Source organism: Phyllostomus hastatus, unplaced genomic scaffold (genome assembly GCF_019186645.2).
Source record: "Phyllostomus hastatus isolate PE091 unplaced genomic scaffold, TTU_PhHast_1.1 phas_scaffold_182, whole genome shotgun sequence".
Classification (NCBI taxonomy): domain Eukaryota; kingdom Metazoa; phylum Chordata; class Mammalia; order Chiroptera; family Phyllostomidae; genus Phyllostomus; species Phyllostomus hastatus.
This window is the reverse complement of record NW_025334013.1, coordinates 5,648,143-5,661,589: the sequence shown is the minus strand read 5'-3', so window position 1 is coordinate 5,661,589 and position 13,447 is coordinate 5,648,143. Positions and strand designations below refer to the sequence as shown.

General features: G+C 41.5%; 1 protein-coding gene across 8 annotated transcripts in view; it reads right to left on the bottom strand.

The window, feature by feature from the left end:
• Positions 1-13,447, bottom strand: part of KIF1B (kinesin family member 1B) — a 133,330-nt gene that overhangs the window by 63,768 nt on the left and 56,115 nt on the right. For all 8 annotated transcript variants that reach the window (XM_045859768.1, XM_045859761.1, XM_045859763.1 and 5 more), the window contains 7 exons: positions 7,963-8,042; positions 6,748-6,823; positions 3,353-3,432; positions 2,722-2,828; positions 1,868-1,951; positions 1,462-1,642; positions 1,279-1,351 (listed from right to left, as the gene is read on the bottom strand). In XM_045859768.1, the coding sequence (XP_045715724.1) occupies positions 1,279-1,351; positions 1,462-1,642; positions 1,868-1,951; positions 2,722-2,828; positions 3,353-3,432; positions 6,748-6,823; positions 7,963-8,042 (681 nt within the window). The remainder of the gene's footprint in view (positions 1-1,278; positions 1,352-1,461; positions 1,643-1,867; positions 1,952-2,721; positions 2,829-3,352; positions 3,433-6,747; positions 6,824-7,962; positions 8,043-13,447) is intronic.

The following is a 13,447-nucleotide window of genomic DNA, read 5'->3' as shown; positions in this document are numbered from 1 at the left end:
CATTGTTATTATCTTGCTCCAAACACTTGATTTATTCTTACAATCCATTCTTTTTGGGGGCTTTATTATAATTTCCAAGATAACAAGCGAACTGGTTAACCTACTGCCAAGCCTGAGAACTGAGTTACCCTAGAAAAAGCTATCTCTCCTTAAGCCCTTGGCTCTTCTGGCCCACGCAGCAATAGCCTCTCTTCTCCAGAGCAGAGCACGGCTATAGGGCTGTAGTTTACATGCAGTGTTTTACGTGCTGTATTTTATGCCAAGGGAAGAAACCAGTATTCCAGCTTTCTTCCTAATACACACTAATCTTAAAAGAAGCCCATGAATCTTAAACATTGAAAATTTCCTAAACTGCACCCATAGCACCTAAAGGTTTGCTTTATCTTTTCCTTACATATCAAATTGATGCCAAGAAGCTTCTTATAATCAGGGCTTTGTTAACCAAAACTGGACGGCTTTAAAAAGGAGAATCTACCTAACAGATCAACTTATTTATTCATGAGATTCATTTTCTACCAAACTTGGAAAATTAATTAACACCATAAAATGCTAAGGTTGTTAGCTTTATAAGATGTAGCCTTAGACCGACTTTTAGCTGCTCACCCAAACCCTTTCTGAACCCGGAAAAACCAGGCTGCCCTCTCTTATCTGAGTTGGCTGTACAGCCCCTGCTTCCACTGCCATCCCGAACGCCACGGGGACCCTTGCTGAGGATGCAGACTCCATGCAGGGGAACAGAAAAGGATTAACACATGCAACTGTGCAGTAACACTTGTAGACAGTTTAACTTAAAAACAAAAAACAAAAAAAGAAAAGGAGAAGAAAAAGAAAAACGTCTGCCCAGCACAAGAACAACCCCCAGGTCAGCCCAAGAGCAGAGAATTAGTACTATCAGGTGATCAGAAACAAAACCAAGGCAAACACCCACTAAGTTCAATATGCAGAGTGATTATTATTAAAAGAACCACCACTGATGCACACTTAAAAACCACTATTAAGAGGCAAAGGCTACCAGAAAAGCTCCCACCTATAGCACTTGGTTTTGCCAGAAGATTTGACTTTAAGACATAAAAGGCACAAAATAGCACCTTTATGGACAGTTTTGCAGGCTAAGGCTAGTAGGAGCTGCAAGTTCGTTCTCCATTAAGAAAATGAGAGAAGAGGGTGTAGTATCGTGAGAGATGGACAGGCCGTGTGGACACGTGCTCATCTGTGGGGACGGAAGGTGTGAGAACAAGCTGCCCTTTTCCTAAGAGAAAATTCAGGATGGATTCCTACCAGTCTCTGCTGCTCCAAGAGAAGATCTGCTTCTTCCTTCTCCTTTTTGTACAGGATCTCCATTTCCTGTAACCTATGAGGGAAAAAACAATGCATGGTGAAACCACCAAGCTGTTTCATAAATGCTACTATATATGTTTAAAAGAAGTGGGTCATGCGGGCCATATCATATTTGTACATTACCTTTTCTCCATCTCCTGTTTCATATCAATTCCTTGTTTTTCCAGAAGCTCTCTCTGGGCAAATGTCCAGTCCACAGGCTCGGAGGGAGTCTCGGCAGAAGGAGTCTTCTCCCGCTCAGCCCGTGCTTGTTCCGGGTGATTAAAACGAAACACATGGTTTTTACCCATGATGATACGGTTTCCTAGCACAAAAGAGAAACAGGGTTAAGAAAATATTTTTAAAATGTAGCGTATCTAGATTAATGACCTCACTCTTTCTAATGCAAAAAGACAGCTTTTGGAATTATACAAGAACATGAATCCTAATGCTATCGCTTTAGTCTTTAAACAAAGATTAAAAAGTTAAAGAGTTGCTCACACAAGCTGTACGATCTTTGCCAAAGACTTCAAAGCTGTCCCAGTCTCACCTGAGCGCAGCTGAACAGGCTGGGCCACCCTCTTGCCATTTACGTAGGTTTCTGAGCGTTCGCAGGGCTCTAGAGTCACGATAACTAAGAGGAACACAAAGTAACGTCAGCACCACAAACCACCGGAATACAACACGGAAAGCTGACGACTATGAAGATTCACAGTAGACCCCTGTAACCAACCTAATGGCTGGGCATCTACATAACGGTTTACTTTAGGATCCATAACTAGGGCTGTGGTTAAGATAAAACATTTAAATGAATTTGACAAACTTCAGAAAAAGATACGAAATGGCAGTTTTGGTGGTAGCTGACAGTTCAGTCTATAAAACTGAAAACCATCAGAAATCTTTTAAGTGTGAGATATAGGTCATAGCTAGAAACTTAAAAGCAAAAGCTAATACTGTAGTCAAGGAAGGAATGAATTATATAGCATAAAATACTATTAGATTATTTTGTCAATAACCTGGACAAAGTACAAAATTGACTTTTTTCTTCATTTTTTAGATAAAAATAAATTCTACTGGGTTAAGGCTAAAGGTCCTTCAAATCTCCCACTACCCAGGATATGTGTTCCCTTCTTACTTGTCTACCAAGTAATTAACATTCAAGACCAAGCCTAATTGCCTATGTTCTGCTTAGTTCTTGGCAGCAACAAAGCCTCCTTTTGTTCAGGTTATTTTCATGGAAAGCAGCTCTGTCTGCCCCCGCATTTACAAGCAGCCCAGGCTTCTCCGTGTTCAAATATTAGACTGTGTAAGAAAGTATCACTGAAAAAGGGAATACCAAGTCTCGTGGATTTCTCCTAATACAGAGTAACAAGTTGTCGGAAAGGCCGAGCCAAGAACTCTCACCGTCCCCACTGTTGCTTCTCTCACTGCGGAAGATACAATGCTCTTCTTTAATGTGAGCCCCACTCAGCACGATGTCCTGGCGCCGCTCAGCATCTGCTTGGCCGACCCTGAACACAGGGGAAGTGTTTCCCAGGAAAACTCAGACACAAAGGGCACCACAAACAATGAATCTCTTTCTCCCAAAGAATATCCTTTGGTATGTACAGAAAAGGTATCACCATTTTTTTTTTTAAATGAGAGGCTTTCAACTGTAGATTCTATTTTCATACATGGTCAACTTCCCTACATCAGAATAAGAAGCCAAGGAACGATAATGTACCAATGTAAATAATGTACCAATGTAATTCACACAGCATTATAAAAAGACTCAAGTGAACTAATCTCCCTAATGAATTCACGTTAATATGTAAAAAGGAAAAAATTGTACTTAGGGTCCTTTAGGGGAAAAACTACATGTTAACTGGTTCAGCTGGCTAAAATACATAATTTGGAAAGAGAGAATAGTTTGTAACTATTTCAGATGGGAAAAACAGCAAATCACAACAACAATTATTTTTCAACAACTGACTTCCCTTTATTTAATCATCTAAAAGAAAAGAAAGCATCAAGTGACCAAAAGATACAAATATACCTTGTAATTCCATCTTTGATGTAATAAAGCAGGCATTCCGACATCAGCGGGTCTTCGTTGAGGTTAACAAGATGTGGGGTCTGAAAAAGGTTAGATAATCAGTCCCAGCAAGTGCCCTGGGAGCGCTGTGACCACAGGAGGCTGATGGCTCCCTGGATTACCATCACTGGCTGGAAGAGAGACTGCCTTCCCTCCTAGATGCAATGCCGTGATAAACAGAAAACACTCTGTTCAGGCCTTCCCAAACTCCACTGATACAGTTTATCTAAAAATATGAGTTCTGAGGTAAAGAACAAGATCCAGTTCTTGATAAAGTCAAAACAGTCAGAACACAAAAGATAAACTAGAACAGGCTGATTCCCTGGAAGGGTAATCATAATTTTTATAAACATTTGGACAAAAATCTTCAAGGGTAGCAAAATACACCACCCACAAAATAAGCCACTTTGACATACTATCTGGAGCTGCAGGCACTTACACGGCCAGTGCGCGGGGAGGCTTTCTCCGAACCCCTCGCCTGCACGGACACGGGCCTCCGAGAGCGGCTGGCTCAGGGGCCATCGGCCCGCCCCCCCCCCCCCCCCCGAGCTCCATGACCCGGGGCAGGTGGACTCTCGTCACCGGAAGCCACACCCAGACCGACGCTGCCACTGACCATCACTCCCCGCCGTCTCCTCTCCTAGGGGCCCGTCCGTCTCCCCGAAAACCGCTTCCTCCCCCTTAGAAACCATCTTTCTACTCCTTTTTGCATACTGAATGCAACAACAAATCGATGTTTCTCTCTCTCTAAAATCAGTTTAAACTTTGTTTTGAAAAAAAGGTAATATCTAAGTCCGAACTCTAAGCCACATCAGGGAGTTACTCATTTTTTCCTGGGTAGTGCCCATGTACACGTGAGGCACACATGTTAATAAACTTCTCTTTGCTTTTCTCCTGTTACTCCGTCTGTCTTTCACTACAGAGCTCTCAGTCAAGAACTCAGTAGGGTGGGGGAGATTCTTTTTCCTCCCCTACACTTCCAAGAGATATCTAATTTTTCAGTGACTTTATAAAAGTGTCCCCACACACCCATCACTTCCCTCTGTAATTTTATCAGTTCTTCCGTGGTCCCAGCTATCATCTTTAGTCTGTTAGTCTTTACCTTAAAGAAGAGGATTACTGACACTCTGTCAAAACACCTATCTTGTAAAAACCCTCTTCATTTAAGTCTACTATTTCTAAAATCTCTTAAAAATAACCAACCTTCCTGGGTGAGAATAACCCACTGGATTCCAAAAATAAACCACATGGTGCTGGGGTCAAAATCTACTCAACATAACGTCATCGAATGAGAAAAAATGAAAGTCAGATGAGAAGGTCAAGAAAATGGACTTCAAAAGACTATGAGAGAGAAATCAGAAAAACCTCTACATCTTCTCAGCCAGCATCTGCCTCTGCAGTCTGAGAGCTCTGCTGGTTTGAGAAGGCCAAGGCCTCTCTGGGCAGCACTCCTTAGCGCCCACCATGACAGCAGTCTAAGGGAAAAAGGAATCTCTAAAGCAGGTTCTATTTTCTTCTTTTCTTGCCTTAAAAGAATTCCCCCCCACCCCAGTTTTCAATCACAGTGAGGTGTGACTGACGATTAAAATTGGATTTATTTAGGTTGACTATGATTTTTAGAGGTGTACAATGTGTTCATTTATATATGCACACATTGGGCAATGATTACTCCAGTCCAGTTAACACAGCAAAAACAGGCTCTGAAACTGAATCCGGACATGGTCAGTCTCTTCAGGAAGTCTAGAAAGTTAAAGCAGGATGGGTAAAATGAAAGAAAAAGGTTTGAAAACAGAGCTGCTGGTTTGGAATTCTATGCTGTTTACATCACAAAACTTGTTAAATATTTTTAAATTTTTATTTATTTTTTAGAGAGGGGAAGGGAGAGAAAAAGAGAAGGAGAGAAACATCAATGTGCAGCTGCCTCTCACATGCCCCCACTGGACCTGGCCTGCAACCCAGGCATGTGCCCTGACCGGGAATCGAACTAGCAACCTTTTGATTTGCAGGCCAACACTCAAGTCCACTGAGCCACACCAGCCAGGGCACAAAACACAAGTTATTTATGATTGGTGTTAAACACCATATTTTCACAAGATATTATACAAAAATTTTCCCCACAATTCTTACAACTGAAAGATGTTATAACATCTCTTAAAATATGATTGTGTGCGTATATCTTCAGATACATGCAAAAGCATAATCTAAATTCTATCAAACCTGTAACTGCTACAATTTCTACAACCTTAAGTAATATATCTGAATAAATAATGTCATACTGAAGGAAAAGCCTTTAAACTGTGAAAATCACTGACCTCAGACGCTAAAAACATAAAATAGTTTTACTATTGTTCGAGTTTTACAACATATATCTAAAATTTCTTTAAATCAATCTTCTTTGTTGAAAAAAATACTGGAATTTATGAAAAAGTTATGTGAGAAACCCAATCAAAAGAATCCTAACAAAAACCCCAGGAATATTTTATATTACATAAAACAAAAGTACCAATTCCTACCCATTCTATGCTAACTTAGAGAAATCATTATCAGACCCTTACATGAAGATATTTAAGTCTCAAAGAGCCAAACTGAGGTCATCTGAAATGAAGGACCATTTATTATTGGTATGAAGTATGTGCTTTGTACATTAACCTATGTTCTATTATTATGTAACAAAGCACACAAAATGAATCACATGATAATATTTTCCAGTATCTAACAACTAAGAAGCAACTTAGCCAAAAACAAGAAAACCCCACACCTTACCATTCTAGTGAACTAAAAGGTACCTACTACTTCACAACTATAATTGTGTAAGCAGGAGGGTAACTGCTGGAGCCTTTTCGTGTTCCTCTCGGAGAAGGGAGCCGAGGCTGGAAGCATGAGGACAGGAATTGTTTTGCTCCATGCACGACTGTCTACAACACTCTGAAGAAGCAAACTGAAGCGGCTATTTTTCCTAACAGAACCAACCAGCTGAAAGTGCCTCGAGAGAGTGAAAAACCAGGGTTGCGGGCACCTACGGGAAAATCTGCAGGGAAAGAGCAGCCAAGCCGAAGCAAGGTATGCGAGGTTAGGCTGGGAATTTGAGAGAGAGCAACAACGAAGATGATTGATCATAATGGATCATGACCAAAAGTCACAGGCTTACTGCCTCGGGTTTTACTTTGTAATCAGTAAACACTATAGGCAACCCTTGTACTGTCAGGGAAAGTCAGAAATATCTGAAACTAAGTAAGCCAAATCTCAGATTTAAAAAAAGGAGGGGAATAAGGGACCAGCTCAGAAAGACAAAGTGCTCCAGTGACTAGACAAAGAAAAAGTGTTTCTGTTTGCCTGAGTCTCACATTATTTCCTACCTTTTTAGGTGAGAAAACCCCCAGAGTTCCTCCATCTTCCCGAATGGCAACTCCCATCTCGGCCAACAAGGCCTCTCTAGAAAAAACAACAATCACATCAGAATACCAATACCAAAATGTTGATTAAATTGGTCTGACATTTATTGAAAAATAAAGCAAAGCAAAAAAAAAAATCTGTCCATATTTAAAGTCAAAATCTGCTTATGCCGTCATTAGAAAAATTATTTTTAAGAGAAACAGCACATTCAAAATAAATTATATTCTTATGTTAGATGAAGTTATATTTACCTAAATAAGAACTTTGTCTCATCTGACTTTGGAGGTAGACAATAAATCATAATAATGTCTATTTACAAAAAAAGAAGAAAGGGATATTCCTTTGGGCTCTACATAAAACTAAACTATTTTCTCAAAATCTAAGTAAGGAATCAGAAAGTAACTTTGATAGATGGAATATTGGCTATAAGTGTGAGTTTTCTTGATTATGTTCCCATGCCCAATGTAATAATGGTTCAACAATTCTACCTTAAAATCTCTATAATTAATAAGAAAGTTCTGTTTGATACATTTATTGTATCAATACATTGGAACTCACTTCTGCCTCATTTCTATGAAGAGAAAAGTGAGAAACCAACATTTCAAAAGTGAGTATTTATTCCAATAGCAAAAGTTGCATAACTCTATTCTGAATTATGCTCACATTCAGGGTAGGGACAGAACAGGGATTTTAAAAGTTTGCAACTCAAACTACTTCATTTCTTACCAAAGAGGTTCTAGAAAACTTCGCAAGAAAATAATCTGAAAAGATTTTAAAATCTAGGCCTTTATCAAAGGCAGTCTTTCTGCAAATTGAAAACTATCCCTCAACATCTCCCAGTTTTTCATAGCTTTTTAGAAATGGAGGGAGGGAGGCAGGGAGAAAAAAGGAGAGAAAGAACCATCCATGTGGGAGAGAAACCTAGAAACATGGATTGTTTGCCTCCCATACGCGCCCTGGCTGGGACTGAGCCTGCAACCTAACCTGAGTATGTGCTCGGACTGGAGGAATCAAATCCACTCCCTCTTGGTCTACAGGACAATGCTCCAACCAACTGAGCCACACCAGCCAGGGTGAAGGTTCTTTGTTTTTAACTTTTATTTTACCATTTCTTACTCTAAAAATAACCCAAATTCCCTAGGAAATTCAGAAACATTCCCAGAGTTGGACGTCCTAACCTCTCCATTCTGATGGCTTCTGTTTTGCGCAGCTTCTCTTCCCAGGTTTCATTCAATTCAGCAATGATCTTCTCTGATTCCTGCGGGAGGAAGTCCACAGTTACAGTAGCAAACGGTCTCATCGTTAAACATAGCATGTCTAGAAGGACAGCAAGAAGCAGATGATGTCCTCTGAGAACATGAGGCAGAATCCAGTATGACGAGATTTTTTCCCTTTCTTAATATGTAAAGAAAGAACCATAAAGACTAGGCTTAACACTAAATCAATCCCAGATATATTAATTTCCTTAAGTTCCAATAAAAATACCTTACTAGTGTGTGTGTGTGCGCAGGGGAAACGGTAATATTAACACCCCAAAATGCAAGGCACAATTTCTGACATCCGCGTCACTACAATTTTGCCATAACTCTGAGGGGTTCAGAACATGCTCCCCCAAAACATGGTACCTTGGCATACTAAATATTTTCAGCTGCAGCAACCTGCAGAGCGGTATGTGCAGGAAGGACTCTGATCTCCTCCTGAAGCAGGTTACTGGAGCCTCAGGAGAGGCGCCCTCCCCACAGCTGGAAGGAAGTAGTACCCACCCTCTGAGGATGGGGACCTGCCAAGAGGTATCTGGACAAACGGGCCCGGAAAGGTTTCCCCCAGTTTACTGTCCTTAGTTCACACCCCTTTTGCCTGGTCGGATTTTTGCACAACTTTTCACTTTTCATCAAACTTAATGCTCAGGTTTAACCTTCTTATGGAGACTCCGGTGTCATGTCAAACTTTTATTAAACAAATCTATCTGGTTTTCACTACTAATCTGCCTTTTGTTACAGGGGCCACAGACAAGAACCTAGAAAGGTATAAGGAAAAATATTGTTCCTCCCTTACAATACAATACCTTCTGAACACAAACCAACGCATTCTGCCACTGAAGTGATAATTCCACTATTTCTTGCTGAATATTTATTATATGCCAAAAAATAAGAAATGAAACATCTTTCCTGCTCTCAAGGAGTTTACTGTATACCAGGGAGAGAAATAACTGATGAGTCTTTCATTCGGTAATTATATATAACCCCATTATATGCCAAGCCCCATTTTAGGCAACAAAAGGCAAGGCAGGGAACAAAATTCCTGCCTTCGTGAGGCTTACATTTTAGTAATCAAGTATACAGTATGGCAGATAGCAGTGAGTGCTGTGGAGAAAAACAAGGCGAGGGAAGAAAACAATGCCAGGGGAGGGGTAGCGAGGGCGCGATGTGGAGCGGGGTCGCCACGACAGGGCTCATTGACAAGGTTCTATGTGAGCCGGAGCTTCTACACGAGTATGTGAGGGAACGGGTAGGAAATGCCTGGAATCTTCCAGATACAGCAACAGTGTGGCTAGGGCAACAGGTTTGAGTACTGTGAATAGGTGTGGTACACCCCCCAAAACAAAACAACAACAAAACCCTACAACAGAAGGGAACAGGGTGCTAAGTGCTGGAACTGAGGTATTCAAAGGTTGCCGGAGTGTGGGTGAGGCAGGGCTGAGTGATGCTCGTGCCGATGAGCGAAGGACGAGCAGGAGCTGACTAACGCAGGGAGAGGGAGAGCCGAACCAGGACATGAGCGTGTGCAGAAAGCAGGAGAACATGCCAGGTGTGGAGACAAAGTGAGAAAGTTAGATGATGATGATAACAATGCTGAGATGATGATGATGATGATGATAACAGTGATAGTGATTAAGGATAAAAAGACTTAGCAGGGACTTCCGGCGAAGACGGAGGCATAGGTAGATAGAGTTTTCCTCCTCACACAATCAAAAGAAGGACAACAACAAATTTAAAAACAAACAATAACCAGAATTGCCAGAAAACTGAACTGTATGGAAACCTGACAACCAGAGTTAAAGAAAAAGCATTCATCCACACCAGTAGGAGAGGAAGAGATAGGCAGCCAGGGTAGAGAGGACCCGTGGCAAATCGGAGACTGGAGGACCAGGCGGTCCCACATTTGCATGCAGATAAACCTGGAGGAAAAACTCGGCAGTGAGACAGACCATGCAACCCAGGGTTCCAGAGAGGGGAAATAAAGACTCAAAGCCTCTGGCTGTAAAAACTTGTGGGAGTTGAGGCAGCAGGAGAAACTCCCAACATCACAGGAGAGTTTGCTGGAGAGACTCACCGGGTCCTAGAACGAACACAAAACCACCAACCTGGGAATCAGCGCCAGAAGGGCCCAACTTGCTTGAGGGTAGTGGGGGAAGTGACTGAAGGCTGGCCCAGGGCTGAGCAAGTATCATTGTTCCTCTCTCTCCCCTACCCGACAGACAGCGCCACAACACGCCACACGGTGCCCCACCCTGGTGAATACCTAAGGCTCCACTCCTTACACCGTAACAGGCATTCAGAAACAAAAAATATGGCCCAAATGAAAGAACAGATCAAAACTCAAAAAAAAAAAAAGAAAATACAATTAGGCAGTAAAGAGATAGCCAACCTATCAGATGCAGAGTTCAAAACACTGACAATCAGAATGCTCACAGAAGTGGTTGAGTATGGCCACAAAATAGAGGAAGAAGTGAGGGCTATGCAAAGTGAATCAAAGAAAAATGTGCAGGTAACCAACAGTGAAGGGAAGGAAACCAGGACTCAAATCAATGGTTTGGAGCAGAAGGGAGAAATAAATATTCAACCAGAACAGAATGAAGAAATAAGAATCAAAACAAATGAGGAACCTCCGGGCAACTTTAAACATTCTGACATCCAAATCATAAGGGTGCCAGGAGAAGAGGAAGAGCAAAAAATGGAAAACTTATTTGAAAACATAATGAAGGAGAACTTACCCAATCTGGCAAAGGAAATAGACTTCCAGGAAGTCCAGGAAGCTCAGAGAGTCCCCAAAAAGTTGGACCCTAGGGAGGAACTCTCCAAAGTACATCATCGTTACATTACTCAAGATTAAAGAAAGGGAGAGAATCTTAGAAGCAGCAAGAGAAAAGGAGACAGTTACCTACAAAGGAGTTCCCACAAGACTATGAGCTAATTTCTCAAAAGAAATTAGCTTACAGTCAAGAAGGGGCTGGAAAGAAATATTTGAAGTCATGAAAGGCAAGGACCTACATCCAAGATGACTCTATCCAGCAAAGCTATCATCTGGAATAGAAGAGCAGATAAGGTGCTCCCCAGATAAGGTCAAGTTAAAGGAGTTCATCATCATCAAGCCCCTATTATATGAAATGTTAAAGGGACTTATCTAAGAAAAAAGATGATAAAAAATGTGAACAGTAAAATAACAAACTCACAACTATCAACAACTGAACCTAAACAAACAAACAAACCAGGCAAACAACTAGAACAGAAACAGAATCACAGAAATGGAGATCACATGGAAGTTTTTCAGTGGGGAGGGGGAGGAAGGGGGATGCAGGAAAAGGTACAGGGAGTAAGAAGCATAAATGGCAGGTACAAAATAGACAGGGGGAGGTTAAGAATAGTATGGGAAATGGAGAAGCCAAGGAACTTATATGTATGACCCATGGACATGAACTAAGGTGGGGGAATGCTGGTGGAAGGGAGGTACAGGGTGGAGGGGAATAAAGGGAAGAAAAAAAATGGGATAACTGTAATAGCATAATCAATAAAATATATTTTTTAAAAAAGACTTAAGCCCTGGCCGATGTAGCTCAGTGGATTGAGTACAGGCCTGTGAACCAAAAGGTCTCTGGTTCGACTCCCAGTCAGGGCACATGCCTGGGTTGCAGGTGAGGTCCCCACTAGGGGACACATGAGAGGCAACCACACACTGATGTACCTCTCCTTTTTCTCCCTCCCTACCCTTCTGTCTAAAACAAAATAAATAAAATCTTAAAATAGTATGATTCACTTAATAGGCTATTCTGTAAAAGCCTCTCAGGTCTCAGGACATAATTACATAGGAACAAACTGTGAATATGTAATACCATACACCTAGGTGCCCGGCATTTGCACGGGAGCACGTGAAAGAGCCGAGAGCAAAGAGTCAAGGCAGCAGCTGCAGAAGCAGCTGCAAAAGGAGCACGGGAGTCAGGAGGGACAAGCTGGAGAGCACAGCTCTAACAGGGCAGCGTTAAATGCATCTGCAAGTGGCTGTGAAGGGGCAAGTACACGATAAGCGGGCACCATAACCTATAGGATATTAAGGCTTATTAATGACAGCTGGGTAGAAATCGTTACAGTCTCAAAACAACAACTTTGAAAACAAAGAAACAGAATACAATGCCACTGACCAAACCAGAGCAGTTATACGAGTGCTTATTAAACACACTGTGGCCCACAAGCCACTGATGTTCATTATGGAACACAAAGTGACCCACGAGATACTTAAATTATTATTTTTTCTGGTCAGTTTTGAAGAAAAAGATCGTGTCAGGGTAGAGATCTGTCTGGCTGTATTAATGGAATCCATTTTGGGGCCACTGGAAACTCACCCTAAGCAAAGATACTGTCTAGTGATCCTTTTACCATTTTGCTGCCAACTCTAATGTGGCATCAATAATTTTACTTCCCACCTGGAGGGTAAATCAGCATATGATATCTTTGTAGGAAAGAGATTTAATAAATAAGCTGAGTAAGGTACCACTTTTATTTTTCAATATAGCTTTCAAGTTGAAATGTTTATATTGTTTAGAAAGCTGTTTTTAAAAACTTTTAAGAAAAATTAGACAAAATGATACTGAGTATCATATTAGCGAAACTTGAGTGCTGGAAAAAGCCTGGGAAAACCATTTATTCCAGAACTATTCTAGGGATAAAAAAATTCAGGACCAGAGAAAGTAAGCAATTAACCTGCGGCCACACTTCTTCCTGAGCCAGGTCTGGAACTGGGTTTCCTACCTCTCAGTGTTTTTTCTTCAAGTACAGCAGAAGTGGTAGGCTTTCAAAAAATATCCTACAAAAAAGCTCACTATAAATGAAGCAAAAGTGAAGAGTGCGCTTTTTTTTTAAAGATTTTATTTATTTATTTTTAGAGAGGGAAGGGAGGGAGATAGAGAGAGAGAGAGAGAAACATCAATGTGTGGTTGCTGGGGGTCATGGCCTGCAACCCAGGCATGTACCTTGACTGGGAATCGAACCTGCGACACTTTGGTTCACAGCCCGAGCTCAATCCACTGAGCTACACCAGCCAGGGCTGAAGAGTGCTCTTTCCCCAAGCCTGAACAACAAACTCAGCACAAATAAGATGGAGATGCCAACGGGACGACAGCTCTCAGCTTCTGTGTCACCCAGTCACTCCACAGGCAGGCCCAGCACACTGGCGTCCAGTCTGCCCAAAACCCTAAAATGGAGATTCATGCTTAAGAAATAAGGAGCTGAGAAGACAAAACCTTTTAAGGGTCCTTCCTTCCTGCAAGTACTCACATAAAAAAAAATTCTAAAAAGCAAAGCAACATCAGAAACCTTTTTAAGTCCCAAGGAATGTTGGGCTAACGTGTCATTCAACTTCAGTCTCGCATCATGTATGTCTAGCTGTTTA